Source organism: Centrocercus urophasianus, unplaced genomic scaffold (assembly GCF_019232065.1).
Source record: "Centrocercus urophasianus isolate 14NV4802_14NV808 unplaced genomic scaffold, USGS_Curo_1.0 seq_14, whole genome shotgun sequence".
NCBI lineage: Eukaryota > Metazoa > Chordata > Aves > Galliformes > Phasianidae > Centrocercus > Centrocercus urophasianus.
The window spans coordinates 43,184,361-43,201,965 of NW_024884586.1; the positions used below are offsets into that span (position 1 = coordinate 43,184,361).

A 17,605-nucleotide genomic window follows, 5' to 3' on the forward strand; every position below is an offset into this window, starting at 1 on the left:
GGTGGAGGATAATTGATCCTATCACATGAAGAGCTAAACTTAAAAACCAAACATGTACCTTAAAAAGCAAACCCTGGAGAGAACATATTTCAAGACGTTAATAGGATCTCGGTGTCTAACGTCACCCTCCTGCTGTTCCTACTCTGCCTTAATTACAGCAAAATAAAAGGCAGGCAGAGCATTCCAGCCCTCAGCATTGATCAGCCACGTCAAGGGCAGCAATAGAACTGGCAGCACACAGAAAAGCTGCACGAAGAAGCCAACTTCTGAGAAAGGATGTGGAAGATTAAGATAGGAGAAGGCATGCTGTGATAGCAGCAGAAATAGCAGAGAGGACCGCCGTCCGTCCCCAGGCTGTGCACGGATCTCTGGAAGAAGGGGGAAACCAAGGACAGAGAAATGCCACAAGAGTAGGGACAATGGCTTCTGATGCTCAAGAAGTATTACCTCTTCCTTCCTCAGATGAGGCCAGATTTCCCCCAACACACCCAGCACAACTCTAAAACTCATTCAAGGTTTATAACACCTTCAATTTTTTTTCTTTTTAAAGAAAAAAGTTTGCAGCTGTTTATTTCCACAGTACTCCAGCATTTAAACCAATTGAAAACAAAAGCCATGTTTATGCATTTTCTGAGAATTTGTAGAGGTCCAAAGCTTTTCCATAAGTCACATGCAGGGAAGACGTACAGTACTTCAGCTGAGGAGCTGCTGCAAGCAGGAAGCCATACTCCTGCCACATTGCTATGCTTTAACTGAGGTCCCATCTTCTATAAGAAAGGATACAAATCCCACAAACCACACAGTCCTGAAGAAAAGCACAATATTGGCAGAATAGTTGCAGCACTCCTTTAACAAAAAAACATTGATTTCCACATAAACACTTAAAGAGTTTAAATTGGTTTCATCTTTGATATTTATCTCTGATTTTTTTTTATGAAAAGTGGAACAAAATAACCTATGATTAAGCTGAATTAAATGTTCAGACAGAATGCTTTATACACTTCTTTAAAATCCTGAAAATGAACATCTCACTAAACAGACATAGATGAACTTCAAGAAGGATTTCACAAAGCAATTATCCACTTTTTTTTTTGCCAGAAAACATTCATAAACGTGAAAAGAATTTGGGATATATCTGGAGTCGATGCTGCTTCTCGTCTTTTCTCTAGTTGGCTTTTTTGGGGAAAGGCAGCTGAATATATCAAGGCCTTAATGGCACTGCACTTAGGCAAGGTAAGAGCATCACCTCAGCCTGCATTAATGCACACCTGACTGATGAATCCATGTTAAATGTTCAATGCTCAGTGAAGACATCCCTGCTGTTTTCCAAACCTCGGACTCCTTCACAGAGGTCTCAAGCTGGGAACCCAGAGGTACCAGTCACATCTGAAGCTTCAAGCCATGGTTAAGTAACAACAGATTTCAATGTTAAGACCCTGATGGCACAAATGACAGAAATTACTAACTCAGGCACACAGTCTCAGCTGGTAATGATGGATACACATGCTTAATCTGAATGCACCCCAAGTACAGACATGATTACTGAGGTCTATGCAAAATCAGGACTTAAGAAAACAGTGTGTAGTTTCCTATTGAAAAAAGCTACATTCATTATAGGAACAAAGGTCCTCATAAGTGGAAGCTGGCATTCCAGCAATCTGCATACATTGATGAAAATACAGTGGAATATTTTAGTATTAGGAGGCACTTAAAAAGAACAGAACACACCAAACCACAGCCTGAACACACTTGAAAATTTTTTTACCTCAGTAAGCTTTTTTAAAATCAAGCCTCCCCTCCTTTCTTTTTAAATACTAGAGCTTCAGTCAGACATATTAGCAAGTGTGATATAAGCTCTTTAGTGACTACATCGAGAACAGATTGGAATTCTCATGCGTACTTTGCAAGAGCCTTAGATAATGAAGCTTAATTCTGTTTGAAGCATTATCAAAGCAAAAATCTAGTAAAAAGTTTCAATAAGCCCCTTATCACCTTTCCCAACGATTTTGCTTGTGAGCCAGCATCCCATCATCTGTTCAGACATGGGTAAATAAGGAGATGAGTCTATGCAGTTAATCTGCATCCTAAGCACTACATTGCATTAATGGCTCTAATACATTTGCTACTGTTTAGGTATCATAATTCTTCCTTTTTGTAACAGCCTTCCAAAAACAGCTTGCACAAAGTGTCTCAAATTATAAGGAAGGATGTAAATTTCCTAAAGTCTGAAGAATCTGCTGCAGTTTAACATTCCCAGCTAATCTCAGCTACAGATCAAGATTTCTGAAAACCGACGTATTAATATATAGCCATAAAGCAAAATCAACTTGCTAAAAAAAGCTGAGGAAAGAAGTCTCTTCAGCCTGACTCACGCAGTTAAGACCGTTTCCTTCTCGTAGGTGTAACAGATACTGACTCACCCCCTCATGCGAATTATTTGCAAAAGAAAAGGTTACTTCAACTTCACTTGACAAAAAAGTTCATTGCACCAAATCTGCTGAATAAACCAACATCCAAGAGGTTTCTCTCCACTGAGAACGCATAAGTGGTGCCAACTACGGAAGTTTTAATGGCGTAAATAAAGAATTTCTTAGCCAAACGCTGTATCTTTATATCACCTACAAAAAAAGGAACGAAAATGACTTCTGTATTTCTACATGAAACAAGTCTGAAAAGTGTTAGATTTATGGATGCTTTTGGAATCTTACTTCTGCGTTCTACGTTCTCCTGTATCATGTGCCAGACAGCATGTGCATGTTTTCTACGTGAATACAAGTTCAGCAATGACTTATCTATCCCTTGCTGACTTTTCATATATAAACAACTTCAAAATACAAAATAGGTAGCAGCCTTTAACAAGCAACTTATTAGCAAGCTTTTGGAAACTATCTATCCACAGGACAGAAGCAATACCCACTTCCTTGGATGGCACAAGGGACAATCTCTGCCCAGAACAGCTGCTGTTTTAATAGCACATACTGGTGAGCATCTCAACCTCCAAGCCACAGTGTCAGAAACCTTCACACTGTCAGAACACAACTCCACATTCAATGCCAGCATTGCACAGAATATTACAGAAAGTCATTAAAAGATATTGCCCTGTTCTAAAAATAAGAGATTAGAAGAGATGTGCTGCAAAGAGTCCATTATGTACTCTGTAGTGAGCTTTGAACCTCGTGCCTTCAGATCACTGGCCCTGACTACAGTGCTCTTAAAGCTAATGTTTTTGTAAGCAGTTTTTGCTACTCCACCATTACTTAATCCCAACATCAATTTCGTAAAAGAACCGTTAACAGCAGAGAATGCTGGAAGCCAGGGTTCAGTGGCCCTGCTAGTGCTTGTCTGCCAGATGACGGCCAAAGGCTTCCTCACAAAGGCGACCCAGGCTACAGTGCCCTGACTCTGAACACAGAAAAGCCCTCAGGGAGCAGGAAAGGCTTCCAGCTGTATCCACGCTGCAATGCACACAAAGAAACCATGGCCACCACCGGCCTTTCCACAACCTCTGCAAGTCTGTAGCTCCTTGCCCCAAGAGCCTCACCCACCACCTCCTGCGGCTGCCTCAAGTACAAGCGACCACAACAGGCTTCAGCAATCGGTTGGAAGGACTTCAGGCAGAGACAGAAATTCAGACTTCTCATTCATCAGCTGCCTACGCTACTGAAGCAAGCTGTCTCTCAACAGGCTTATCACTCTCTGGCCAGCTTCTGCCTGCAGACAAGGATGTCAAACAGGTCCGCAGAGGCTGGAGGCACTTCCTGGCTTTTTCTGCAGACGGGAAGGGTAGGAAAGGGGGAAGTGGTGAAGGGAAGAAAATTCAAGCTAACAAAACTCAAATCAAGAAACATGCCATTAAGTGACACTTTTTCCTGATGTTACCCAAAAAAGGACACAAGGAACATCCTCATAAGCAGTGCTCCAAGCCTGACAGCCCTAAGGTCATCTCAAAAATACTTCAAAATAGTTTCTGTCTCATGCACCAGTACCACACACCACATCCCCGCCCTTACCTAGCTCATTTTCTAGCATATCAGTCTCTGTGGCAGCCAGAGGATTAGGGCTACCTTGCAGCAAGCTTTGAAGAAGCCCTATATGCAGGCTGCAGAAATGTGACCCTTTCTCAGATCCACATCCACACATGTGAATATAGCCATTCCAAGCTGAGAGAACAGACTCTAAACTCTTATGAGAGGAAGGCCACTGCAAGTTTCTCTCTTCACTCATTAGAGCCTTTTATTTGAAAGCTTAACATGCCTCTCAAGCAGCTGGAAGGAGAAGAAAGTAGGTCTAGGAGCAGACTTGCAAAACTAACTCACAGACTCCTCTTTTAGCCCCCACCAAAAGCAAGATGCAAAACTTGAAGTACCAGTCCTCACAGTGACCCAAAGCTGTGAATCATTGCACCAGCAGAACAGCAACCCTTCTGCTGAGCATTCTGCACATGATTTTTCCATCTATGGCACAGCCACCCATGTAACAGACATCCACCCAAAAGTGGCAGCTCAAGGCTGGGCTGGAGATGTTGCTGAGCGTCTACACACGCATTTTTCCCCCGCCTAAGCCATAGTGAGAATAAATTGCTGTTACTACAATAGCATGCACTGCCTGCCTATTATGCCAGCCAAGCAGCCTGACAGCAGGTGCCCAGCTGGCCTACTTGTGCTAATCAGCTGCAGACTTCTTTCTTTTCCCCACAACTTCAGCCTGCCTTCAAGTTACTCCTTCTCAGGGAAAACAAACAAACAGAACAACAATAGCAATAAGGAAAAAACAAAAGCAGAACAGCAGCCTAACTGGAGAGCAGACCCTACACAAACTGAGAATGCAGAAGATCAATCTAACCTATTCAGACACTGGCTTTGAGGTGTTCTCACAAAGAAATCAAGCCAGCGTGTAGTCCAGGAGGGTGAAATGCTGAACAAATCTCATGGGGATGACTGCCATCCCACCCTACACAGAGTGCCAGCAGTACAAAACAGGATCAGAGGAAACAAAGGCTGGAGTAAGAAAGCCCGTGCAGCACTAAGAACACTCTGAACACCAACAAGGCCCACTCCTGTTAGACTCTGCACCAAAAACACTCGCTGACTGGCTCAACTCCTGCCAGTATCTGCTGGAGAATGGAGCAGCTGGTTGTGCCAGCCCCTGCTGGCTGGAGCAAGGGGCAGCAAGCACTGCACAGCCCACTGACATCAGTCCTGAATAATAAAGTGACGTTAGGTGAGCATGGCTGTAGTGAAGTAACCCTGTGAGCAAGCCATCCTTGTGCTCCAGTACATTCAGTGTGGGATTAGGAAAGCTTTATATTCCTCAGTATGAGGGAACAACATGCTCCGTACAGAGGAACACACTGCACCTAAAAGCCAAACTGTAGGGCAGGTGATGCATGCAGACCGAGCCATGATGGCTCCCCACCCTGTCTTATTCTCCTTGTCATGCAGAAGGTCAGACACGCTTTTTTCAGGATAAGTCTCTCAGGAGGTCCCCCTGCAGTGCACAGACATTACTAAGCACTGGTGACCAGCATAATCCTCTCAGTAACTCCAGAGACCGTGTACCTTCCTCCTTGCTTGCCGCATCTTTGAGTTGTCTCAGTGGGCTTGGGCACCATCAGCCAAGGCTGATCTGTGGGCCTTTCAGGACACCAGGACTGCCCAGCACCAGATAGCTCTCCTGGCAACCCTACAGTGCTACAAGGTCTGGCAGGGACAGGCAAGGAACTTGGCCTCAGAGGCCAAAAAGCCCTCTCAGCTGGGCAGTCCTGGTGACAACCTTCAGAGAGGAAAGATAAAGTGAACTGGAATAAACAGAGCTGGCTATTGAAGTTCTTTATTATTTCTCACTCTAGGAGCAGCATATGCAGCAATGGCTTAAAATGACACTAAGCACAGATTTGGCAAACTCTTGCTGAACATGTAAGACACGGGTCTGCTGAGTTAACAAACTTGGATTTAATTCCCACTAGAAATACTGAGCATTATCTTAGTATCCATTATGTAAACAATACAGCGACAGCTAATTGAGTGAGATCTTACTCAAGAGTTTTTATAAATAAAAGTAACTGGAAGAAAACTACTTCTAAAATCTTCACTTGAAAGCTCAGCTCCAAAGATACCTGGCATAAGAAAAAAAAATTATTATAATTCCAGCATAGGGAAAAAAGTACAGAATATCCAAAATGCCATTCACCATGGGAAAGCTACAACTGACAAGGTTAAAATGGCAGATTCTGATGATGCTTCTGAAGAGATGGAATGCCCCTGGGCAAATGGCCACACCCTACACTCTTCTGTGGTAACCAAATAGGAAGGAGGTTTTGAAGAAATAAGCCTGTGGCAGGACTGCAGGGAGCAGCAGCCAGGTTTATAGGACAGAAGCAATGAGATCGATCATACGGGGCTCACTAACCACTGCAGGTGATGTGCAAAGTTTCTTGGATGTCAGCTGGGAGAAACTGGCCCAAGTCTCACAGTACAACTGTAGAGGAATGCTTTGTTACACAGCTCGATTTAACCTAACCTTCAGACTCGTGCAGCTTATTTCCATTGTCAGTGATAAGTCTCCATTTTGTCAAAAGGAAATTCCTTCTGTCTCCAGCTGATAAAGAAATGTGCCGATCTTCAAAGTATATCCCAAATATTTAGCTACACTCTCATGCTGCCACAGACATATAACAGCACACAGAACACAGCGCATCAATCCAAAATATCTTCTAACACAGAAACGAACTGTAATTAAGACTGCGCATCATGACATGAGGAAGATTAGTGTGTTTGGCATGCTATTTTCCTCATTAGCTGGAGGCAGAAACAAGTTCCTTGTCAGTGGAAACACGCTGTGAGGGCATTAGGACACAGATAAAAGGTGTCTTGTTGGCATTTACTTGCTTTTAACAGCTTGAAGGAAAGGGAGAAACCCAGAGTATCAGCTTTAATTGCTTTTAAGGATATTCCCGGCTGATGGAACACAAATATACAGCAGCCCAGACTTAGGCCCATCCTTTTACCAGGAAGAGCACGGATTATAAACTTCTATCTCTACTCTGCAGCACCAGATGGTAGCTCACATAGATTTCAATTATTTATTGAATAGGCACTTTGTTATACTAGGGTAATCCCACGGTGCAGTAAGAGCTACACATTGTTTTTATTGCGACCTACACTTTTCATCAAGTCAGTAACCTTTTCACATTCAGTGGATGCTGCAAATAGAACTTAAAAAAGCAATTTTACAAACAGCTGGATAATTGGTCTTCCCATCACAAAGAAAAGGACAATACAGGCATCCATCAGCAAGGCACAACCACCAACAGCACTACAGAAGAAGCATCTCTCTCTTTGGCCTGTCTCAAAGGATAGAAATTAAGAGAATGATTTAAGTACCATGGCAGTCCGCTGTATCACTCCAACCAGTTCATATATGCTCACTCACTGCAGCTATCCGCTGGGAAACAAGAGTATGACAACACACTGCACTTCGTAGAAGACACACAAAGCTTCCACCACGAAACAAATAATCAATGCTCCCCTGGCTGCAGCTTGCAGGGCAGATGTGATAAAGTGGTTAATTATTCAGTTGGCAATCGCATTACTGACGTCAATAGAAGAGTCCAGGAAGTGAATCCTCTTAGTTGGTTAGCGTATGACAAAGAGTGGTGGTCCCCACAGAAATTAAGGAGAACCAGCTGTCCCCACGCCTCAGCACTGCAGTGGAAGCTCCAAGGGCACACTTGCATCCATTGAAGTAAATCGCCCCTCCCCCTCCCTAAGGAAATCCTTTGTTTTGTGGGTTCGGTTTTTTTTTAAGAGAGATCTTTAAAAGCCTCATTAACCGCACACACATGGCCCAGCTGATAAACAGGACAGCGTTCTGGCGAGCAGTGCTCTCTCCTCCCTCACCCCCAGTTCCTTTTCCGCGGAGAAGTTAAGTCACCTTCACTGCGCATTATTATTCATAACTTACTCAGCTGAATAAACCAGTCAGCCACCATGGCCGTTTTAACATAAATTCAGTTAAGCATGCACCAGCGAAGAATCTCTTCTATTCACTTGCCTGCAGTCAACAACCTTTACAAAGCACCGAGGGACAGAAAACTTAGGATAAAAGTGCGATAGCATGTATCCACGCTTCTTTTTGTCCGCTATCGGAGGGCTCTCACCATCACCCCGCTTAGTGCCACAAAACCACTGAACAAAGCTGCCACAAAGGCCGCCTGGCAGCACTCCATCCTTTGGGGCCGTTCCTGAACGGAAGGGACACGGACGTAGCCTCTCTCCCGCCGCAGCAGGGCCGGGGCCGGCACGGCGGCGGTGCTCGGAGCCCTCCCGCAGCCCAGCAGCGCTCGCAGGAGCGGGGCATCGCCCTACCGCTGGGGTCGGCCCGGCCCATGGACGCTCCGCAGCCGAGCGGCTCGCAGCGGGACTCGGGGACTCCGCACCCAGAGCCGGTGTTCCCCGCTCCGGCCGCGCCGCGGGGCCAATGCCTCCCCCCGCCCTCGGCCCGCCGCCCGGCTCACCCCACTCGAGAAAGTCGGACACGTATCGGTCGCGGCGAAGCGGCGAGTCGCGGCTACACTCGGCATAGACGCCGACCAGCAGGTCGAGCAGGGTCTCCACGCTCAGCACGCTGTCGTTGCGCTGCGGCCCGTCCAGCACCAGCTGCTCCAGCCGCTTCAGCCGCACCTTGGCCGACATGGTGCCGGGCGGCCGAACCGGCGGACGGCGGCGCGCAAGGCCCCGGGGCCGCTCAGCCGCGCCGCCTCCCGCCCCTCACGGCCGCTCCGGGGCCAAGCGGCTCCTTCCACGGGCTCCGCCTCAGGCGCGGCCGGTCCATGGGCCGCGCCCGGCCTCCCGCTCCGGCCTCGCCCCGGCGGCGGGAAGGGCCGCACCCGCTCAGCTCCGCTCACGGCTCCGCTCCTCCTCCGCGCCGGGCCCGCCACGCCCAACGCGCCGCGCTCCGACGTGGGCACGGCCCGGGAAGATTGGGCCGAGCGCCACACCGTAGCGGGGGGTGCGGGGACGGAGGGGCGCGCCCGTCTGCTCTTTGCATCCGCTTCGGCAGATTCGTCACGGGGCCGAGAGGAGGCTGCGCGTTCGCGGCCGCACTTTCGCCTCCTGGCAACTTCTCGCCGCTGTTGTGGATTCATTAAAATTGGAAAAGACCGCTGGGATCATCGACCACTAAGATAATCTGGTCCAGCCATCAACGTGTTCCCACCGTGCCCGCTAACCACATCCCTCATCGCCATAGCTCTACGGTTCTTGAACACTCCAGGGATGATGACTCCATCACCTTCTGGGCAGCCTGTGCCACTGTGTTGCTGCTCTTTCTGAGAATAAATGTTTCCTCGCATCCATCCAACGTTGCATGCTGGCAGCTCCTGAGGAGCTGCCCTCATGCAGTTAGGCAAGGTCACGGAGCTCTGGGGAACATGACAGGCCACTGCTTCCCTCGAGAGATGGCAGCTCATCGCAGCATCCGCAGGGTGGCCACATATGTCCTGCCCTGTCCTCATCCCCTGTCCTGATGCCGGCGAAAGGCCCCACCATTGGAAACGGCAGCTCTGTGCCTCTCTGGTGATAGGGAATAGCTTAGGCTGGAGGCAGGCAAAACAAGCAGAAGCCTGCATTTAGCAGCTGCTCTCCATGATCACTCGAAGAGAGCTAGGTGCAAGATGCTCAAGCTTTCTGCAGTGCCTTTTTCTATTTATTACAATTTATTCTGAGAATTGTTCTCCCTAGAGATTGCAGCACCTTAAGGCAAGATGCTGAACAGCTCGATGGGAGTTTACTTCTATAGGAATGCAGCCAGTCAGGTCCCGATGCAAAACTGCAGTGGGAAGGATGGCTTTTCCTTACTCCTTTTCCCCTGGTGATTAGCTGGAGCATTGTGAGCTGAAAACCAGTGCACAGAGAAGGGAGGTACCTCGGTGCTGGGCTGTCAGATCCAGGACCAGAAGCTGAAGATGGGGTTTGCGTAGTTGCTGTTGCTGGGGTCCATTGTGGTTACAAGGACCATGACAGAAGTTGTGGAAAGACCTGAATGATACTGATCATTACCTTCAGGGCCAGACCCTAACTGTGCTGGGAGCTACCCTTTTCCCAGTGCTGTTACTGCACTGTATTTTTAAAACGAAGAAAAACCACAGAGGATTTTCCAAATGATTTCTGTCTCTTTGTACTTCCTTCTGCAAACATCCACTTGAAAAAAATATTTCACACCGTAGACAAAAGTTTTTGTTCTTCTTCTATGTTCCTCCCTGATTACAGTTGTTTCACCTAATCTTAAACTGTTTAATATCAATGATGTATTGATTTGTAGAATCCTCAGCATTTTAACAATTCCAGTTGTTTTTTGGGTGATAATGCTTTATTAAAAAATGTGAGTGTAACATTTTGACTTATTACCACTTCAGAGACTGTGATTGAACTCTGATCACTTTTAGACTGATCTTGAGCTGATCAGAGCGGAGTTGGAGTAGAGTTTTAAAGATAGAATAGTTCATCATAACAATACAAGAGCAAGTTACAATCTCCGTCTTACCCCTTTTTATCAGCTCCTGCAGATGGTGATTATCACAGCCTTCTTATAAAGGAAACTGCAGCTGGTTGGAGAAGTAGCCACTTGCTGCCTACCAGTTGCTTTAATGTTTCCAGTCTCATTGGTCTGTTCTACATTAGTGGGATTCAGGGATTTCAAGAGCTCTTTCTGACTTGCACCAATCACTGTGAAGAATCAAGTCCTGTGCTGAGAAGACGACAGATGGATGACAGATGATATTGAAGCCTTCTTTAGCAGCTATGGAGAATTTTGTGAATCAGACCTGCACATGCAAGAATATTTGATTGGTATTGAACATATTTCAGAATTAGTTGGAAGATTTCAAAAAATCTTGCAAACCATTCGGACTTTCATGTGTTATAAATAATGCTGGATCTTCACAGCAATGTTTGCAGTTACAAAAAAACCAACCTTGCTGAAAAGTGACATTTGGTGTACTTATTAACAAATGGATATAAGCTTGAAAATGCAGCTGAAGGTATTCTACTCCTGTTGCTCATGTGCCAACTCCGTGTACTAAAAATAAATGTGATCTGGCTAAAATGAATTAAATGATCCATCTCATCAGTTCCTTTTTCCTGTGGTGTATTTCAGTGGAAAAATACATCCCGCTTTTCTGGTACTGTTCTAATTTTAAAAACTTTTTCGTTTTGGGAGGGACAAATGCAAGCAAAATTATTTTCATACATTTTGTGGTCACTGTAGACTTGCAGAACTGAAGGCATGATGTCCATATGGCTATTGAAAACTTATCTCAGACCTAATCAACTTAGGTCTTTTTTTTTTTTCTTTTTTTTTTTTTTTTCTGTTTTTTTTTTTTCTTTCTTTTTTTTTCTTTTTGGCTGTATTCCAGGTAACTTAGTAACTACTAAAGGGAGAAATTCTCTTACAGAATTTTGATGGCTACAGGAAATAGCTGTGTCACTTGCTTTATGACTTCAGGAAAATCCACCCACAGATCGATTTGTAAGTGAGAAGAATAAAGAAATAGAGAAGGCTGTGGACAGAAATTGCCAACGTAGCTCATTAAAAATAGAGCCCTCCATGCTAAAAACAAAACCAGACAAAACAAAACAAGACAACATTGCAAACATCTGCTTTGCCAAATACAGACAGACAACTCTAGAAAAAGAAAAAATATTCAAGTTGCAATCTTTATTTTCTTTTTATTTCAGTTGTTTTTACATTAATAAACAAAGGGGAGACTCTGAAAAGCTAGAAGAGCTATCTGGAAGACCTAAATATATTCTTCTAAGTAATAAAATTAGATGGTATTTCTAGAAGAGAGAGAAGCTGACTAATGTGGGGTGAGGGAAAAGTTTTCCAAGGATTCAGAATACAAGATAGAATTAAACTGAAATCAGAGAAAGCTCTTAATAATGAATTCAAAAAAAATAGAGACATAAGAAAGAGTTAAATCTGACTGAGAATAACGAGTGGTTTATTTCTTGTTGTCATCATAGGCTTTCCTTCCTGGAATTATTTTTTAGGAAACTGTCACCTTTCCATAACTGTTTGTATTTGGCAATATTCTAAAAAATTCCTTCTTGCCAAAAGCAGCATAAATCTATAGCTGTCATCCACACTGGGAGACAAAAATAGTCTTCTGGTGGAGGCTGTCTGATGACATTTCATCATGTGAGTCTGAGCATTGAGGTAACAAACTGAATATTAACAACAACAGCGGTTCGGTCATCACAGGAGACTGATGCTAGCAATGGTGGGCAGTGAGTAGAAATTTTCTCAAAGGCTCTCCTTGGGTAGGATAACAGGTGACAGAACTTCACCTCCCGGGGAGCTCACTCTGCTCACTGCTGATGGGCTAATTCAGCACTGGAATTTCAGAGATCTGTGGCTCTGGGCATTCTGCTCTGATGTTTGGCAACCCTGCACATAGCAGAGGGATTGAAACTAGATGATCATTGTGGTCCTTTTCAACCCAGGCCATTCTATGATTCTATGAAATGCTCTCTTCTTTGCACATGATGATGAGTGAATCAGGAGGAAGTTGCTCATGGAGAAGTGCCGTGAAGGGCTGAGAGCCTGTTCATTTCCAATTTTCACTAAAATGCCTTCTCATAATAATACTAATAAAGCAGAGCCATTTAGCAGGCCACTTTCTGCTAAGCATGTTCTTCCATTAAATGCACTTGTTGGCAGTGCCTTTGTTTTACTCCTGTAAGTCCCTAGAATCTAGTGGTTGTATAACATTGTATAACAGCATTTTGAAGTGAGAGTGAGGCAAACTAAGATATGAAAAGATTTTGCACTTGCTGCATGTCTTTTTCTTCTTAAGAAAAAAAACTAAAGAAGCAAAAAGTGCTTAGATGCATTAGACTGTTTTAGGGATGTGTCACGTCGGACTGGTTTGCTTTTCTTGATTTAGGGAGCAAAATGCTATCATAGGCAAAGAAATCATGCTAACTCCTTGCTTCTTTCAGTGTAAATGGTAGAGGTTCTTGAGCAGATTGTTTTCTCCTCACTAATTTTTCTTACTCACACTGTTTTCTTTCTCAGTAATTCAGGCTTTTTTAAAGTTCACCTGAAGAAAGGAACTTGCCTCCCTGCTGCTATTTCAGGACACCACCAGAGGTATTGATCAGTATGTTTCCTGATTACAGGCAGCTTAATACATGGAGCCTGAAACAGATCACATCAAATTAACTGGCTTCCTATTCAATTCACGTCTTGAGAGTAGCATTAACTGAAGTGGGCAGCTGTTTCCAACAAAATCATTAATGAGGCCACTTGTTCTTTTTTTTTTTTTCCCTTTCAGAATTTGTCTGAAAATGATTGAAGTGTCAGGGAGCTGCCATTTTAGATGAGCTCATTGTTGTGGACATCTGGAACAGAATGTCATCACCACATTTAGGCAACACAACAGCTCAGTTTTGTTTCAGTTCTGATCTCAAGTCCACAGTATCCCAAGCAAAGCATTGATCAATGATCCAGACTGCTGGGAAATATAATGTTGTAACTCTGGCAAAACAAACAAATAAGTAGCTGGACTCACACTATTTCAAAGAACATCAAAGAAGGTGGAAGCACTGGTACAGGGATGATATCAAGAAAACCCAGTACTTGTCAACAATTATGATATCTTGCAAGTAGCAGTACCATGTCCTGCTATCTGTATAGCTGCCATTTTGCCATTTAATAGCTTTGTGTTACCACAACTTCACATCTGCTGCACTCAGTCAGATCAATCTTTGTTCAAAGTGTCAAAAACATCGTTTTGCCAGAGGTGGTTTTTTGCTCCTGACTTGATGTTGTACCAAGATTATCCTATTTGGTTTTATGGACTTCTATTTATTTATGTATTTTTGCTGAATATTCTGGCACTCTGGATCAGCCAAGTACAAAGCAGCATTGTTCACTGCAGGGAACAAGATGAATTTTAGGTGATATATGCAAAAAAAAAAAAAAAAAAAAAAAAAAAAGGTAGGAGATAGATAGGAGATAGGTTCTTTCTTAGCTAATCTGTTGGATTATTTCCCTTGGGTTGTTGAGGGTAGCAGCATTAGTCATATTACATTTTGCATTAATACTGCATTTTATATATTTTTTTATGTCTTGAGAGAAATGACTGGAGATGAAAAAATAACTTCCCCAGTGTTCTCTCCTGAACCTTTAAAAATCTGTCACTAACTTTTAATAGGAGTGTTCCCATGGAGATAAGCACAACTGAATCTACCTACAAGGAAAAGAACTGGTCTGCTTTGAATGAAACGTTTTTGCATTTTAAGTGCCGTACTGTTACTTTAATACATACTTCCTTCTTCTATGACAAAGTGCTCTTTGATTTTCAGAAAATGCACAATCAAAATAAAAAGCAAGTTCCATTGTATTCTCTTCCCTGATTCTCTCGACACAATGGGGAATCCATAGATAATCATTTTGTGATAATGAGAAGTTGAAATCAGAAAATATCCCAATTTATTTTGAAGATACAGGCGGAGCTTAAAAAGCATTCAGGAAAAATACAGTTGTAATTGCCCAAAAAGCAGCAGGAGATATTGAACGGAAAACACTTCTGCTTCCTCAGTAGCGGTGATCTGGGCAACCACCTCCGGCCACTGGTGCTTTATTGTGAATTTTCAGGGTTGCTCAGAAAGGCAGAGGTGGGGCCAAAATGGCTTCCATTTATTCACAATGTCATGAGGCAGTGGAAAAAATAGATGTGCCATCTTCAGCATCACATGCCCAGAAAGGCTGCTCATGGTAATTCTCACTTTCCAGTTCAGTGGGGCCTTTTCCAAAAACAGTGATTTTTCTAACAACACGCCAAAAAAAAAAAAAAAAAAAAAAAAAAAAAAAAAAAAAAAAAAAAAATTAAATTTTGCTCCTATTCATTTGTCCCAGCAAAGGCTTTGCTCCAGATGTAGTCTGATCCTAGCTGCACCATTACAGGTCTGGAGGCACTCAGCCCTCAACCAAGCACCAACAAATTACCATCTCACTGTCCCCGCATTTTGTCCTATCTTTTAGCTGCTCTTTGTAGCTGTTTCCGTACAGAACAATGTTGAAAGGATCTGTGTCCCAGAGCAACATGAAGTTCTGGAGATCAAGTCTGCAAAGATTTGTGTCTGTTGGGGTTTTGACTTGCAGACAAGGCTGAAAACAGTGCTGTGGTCTCTCTGTTTCGGGTGAGGCACAGCAGGGAGCAATTCCCCAGGTAGCCCCAGGTTCAGCGATCTGCTGCCCCATGTGAGATGTAAGGGCATGTGAACAGCGTCTGAGGAAGCAGCTCCCATGGCTACTGTTATTCCATCTGTTAGCTGTGATGGGAAAATGGAGATGTTTCTATGTGCACAACTCTACCGTTGCCACAGGCAGAGTGCTTTGGCTGCACAGCCCAGAGGAGCGTGCACACATGATGGCTCTTTCTAAGAGGATTAATGGCTAAATGGAGGCTTCTCCTGTTCCTGACATTAAGCAGGAGCGGGACAGATCCGCAGCTACAATAAATTGTCATGGCTTCATTGGAATCGATAGCAAACTGCAGAGAATCACAATGTCAATAACTAAACTCCCCAGGGCTAATCTTCAGCTGGTAGAAATTGTCATAACTTCATTGAAATCCACTGATGTCCAGCTGACCCTGCCATTGATTTTGCTGGGAGTAGGACAAGGCCTAAATTTAATTTCCTGGTGGTCCAGGAACAGGGCACATTATTTCAAAGCATCCATCATTACTGCAATTAATTGAGGCCTGTCCTGGGCAAGGCTGTCTCTTTCGATCGTTAAAATGCCAGTTGCCAATCTGTGATTGCCCCGCGGATGTGAAAATCTGAACTGACATAATATATGTAAAGCAGAAGAGGTTTGAATATTTCAGGTTTCATTTAGGTGTGCAGCCTATGGTTGCCTCAGGTAATACCGAGGTACTACTTAATCTTGATAACATGATTAAGATGCAAATACACATGCCTAATTTAAATGCATTTTTTCCCTGAACCAGCCAGCTGGGTGTAGTTTCTAAGAGTAAATGCAAACTACTCACAATAGGCTTTAGCTCAAGCAAAATCTCAGGGACAGCTTCCAAATGTGATCACTCATTGTCAAAATAGAAAGTCAGGGTCACCTTTCTGACAGTATTAGGAGTTCAGGTATTATGCATGGGCCTCACTGAATATATTACAGAACCACATCCCCCATTTGCTCCCTCCCTTCAGGTATTTAATAGACACTGATGAGATCCCCCCCAAGCCTCCTCTTCTCCAGTCCCTCCTCGTAGCAGAGGTGCTCTAGTCCCTTCATCATCTTGATGGCCCTCTGTTGGACACTCTGCAGTATGCCCAGATCTGTCTTATACTGGCGGGCCAGAACTGGGCACAGCACTACAAGTGCAGCCTCACCAGTGCTGAGCAGAGAAAGATCGCCTCCCTTCATCTAGTGCAGTCTGGGTTGCTGTTGGCCTTCTTTTCAGTCAGGGCACACCAGTCTCTCACAGGTCATGTACACCCATCTACCTTAATCTAAATCCACCTGACTTGTTACTATTGAGAAAATCTGCTTGAGAAGCAACCTCCACCAAGCAAGGTGATATGACGCTTCCATAGGAAGCTCAAGGACAACATTGTGTGATGGCACATGCAGAAATGCAGGACAGCAGCCCAAGTCTGGACACCTTTCCCAGGATTTTGACAATAACACCGTGCAGATTCTTGTATCTATGGGGCTTTGCAGCAGCCTCTAATCTGCACAGCCTGGTCAGGCTGGCCATGTCACCTCTGGCTTTAGCTGTCCTGTCTGCATGGGACAGGATGTGACATTTTTATGCAGTTGGCTCAGGTTAAGCCCAGATGTCTTTCAAGTTAACACCTTTTCCTGTTCCGTCTGCATCTCCTCCTGCCTACTGGATTTCCCCTTGAGAATAACTCCTTAGGCTTCAGTGAGTGCTTACTTCATTTTCACTACCTTGAAGCAGGGCCGTGGGCTTCAGTCATCACGAAGTATGAGCTGTAGTTGTGTTTTAATGACCCTTTATGGTTTTGTCCATGCAGAAAGGCTTTTGTGTTCTCACGGGAATGCAGCCAAACCTCCAGAAGTTTTGCTGGCAGTCTTTTTCCTCTGTCACACCGAAGGACAGTGGCCAAATTAAGGAGCAGTCCTGTTGTCCTTTAGGCTATGGGCTTGGGGCATATGCTTAATGTCTCTGATTTGTACTCAAACACACCTTGGGAAAGTACCAACTATTATGTGTGTGAGTGGCTTATGATGGAAAGAATGACTAAAAACTGGGAACATAGAATGTTTTGATTTTATGCAGGTCATGTTGCACCCAGAATGGGTTGTCACAGCCAGAGGACTATCACAGCCATATAAAAGTTAAGAGTGCTGAAAGTTGATCTTTTGAATCTGAGCAAACCCGTTGTCTTACAGTAGAAAAAAGCCAGCTAGATTATACAGTTTGAGCATGTGTCATGGTGAGCCTGGGTTATTAGCATCACTTGGTTTGGAAGATCTCAGTGAATAAATTTGCTGTTTTGGGATACAGAGTGCATGGCATCTGCATTGTCAGTAGTTGCTGCAGAAGGGAATG

The 17,605-nt window shown here is 44.2% G+C and overlaps 1 protein-coding gene across 3 annotated transcripts in view; it reads right to left on the minus strand.

The window, feature by feature from the left end:
* The window catches only part of CDC42BPB (CDC42 binding protein kinase beta), an 87,540-nt gene extending 78,817 nt beyond the window's left edge, over positions 1 to 8,723 (minus strand). For all 3 annotated transcript variants that reach the window (XM_042814674.1, XM_042814673.1, XM_042814672.1), the window contains exon 1: positions 8,516 to 8,723. In XM_042814674.1, the coding sequence (XP_042670608.1) occupies positions 8,516 to 8,693 (178 nt within the window). In that variant the 5' untranslated portion in view covers positions 8,694 to 8,723. The remainder of the gene's footprint in view (positions 1 to 8,515) is intronic.
* Between the last annotated feature and the right edge of the window lie 8,882 nt (positions 8,724 to 17,605).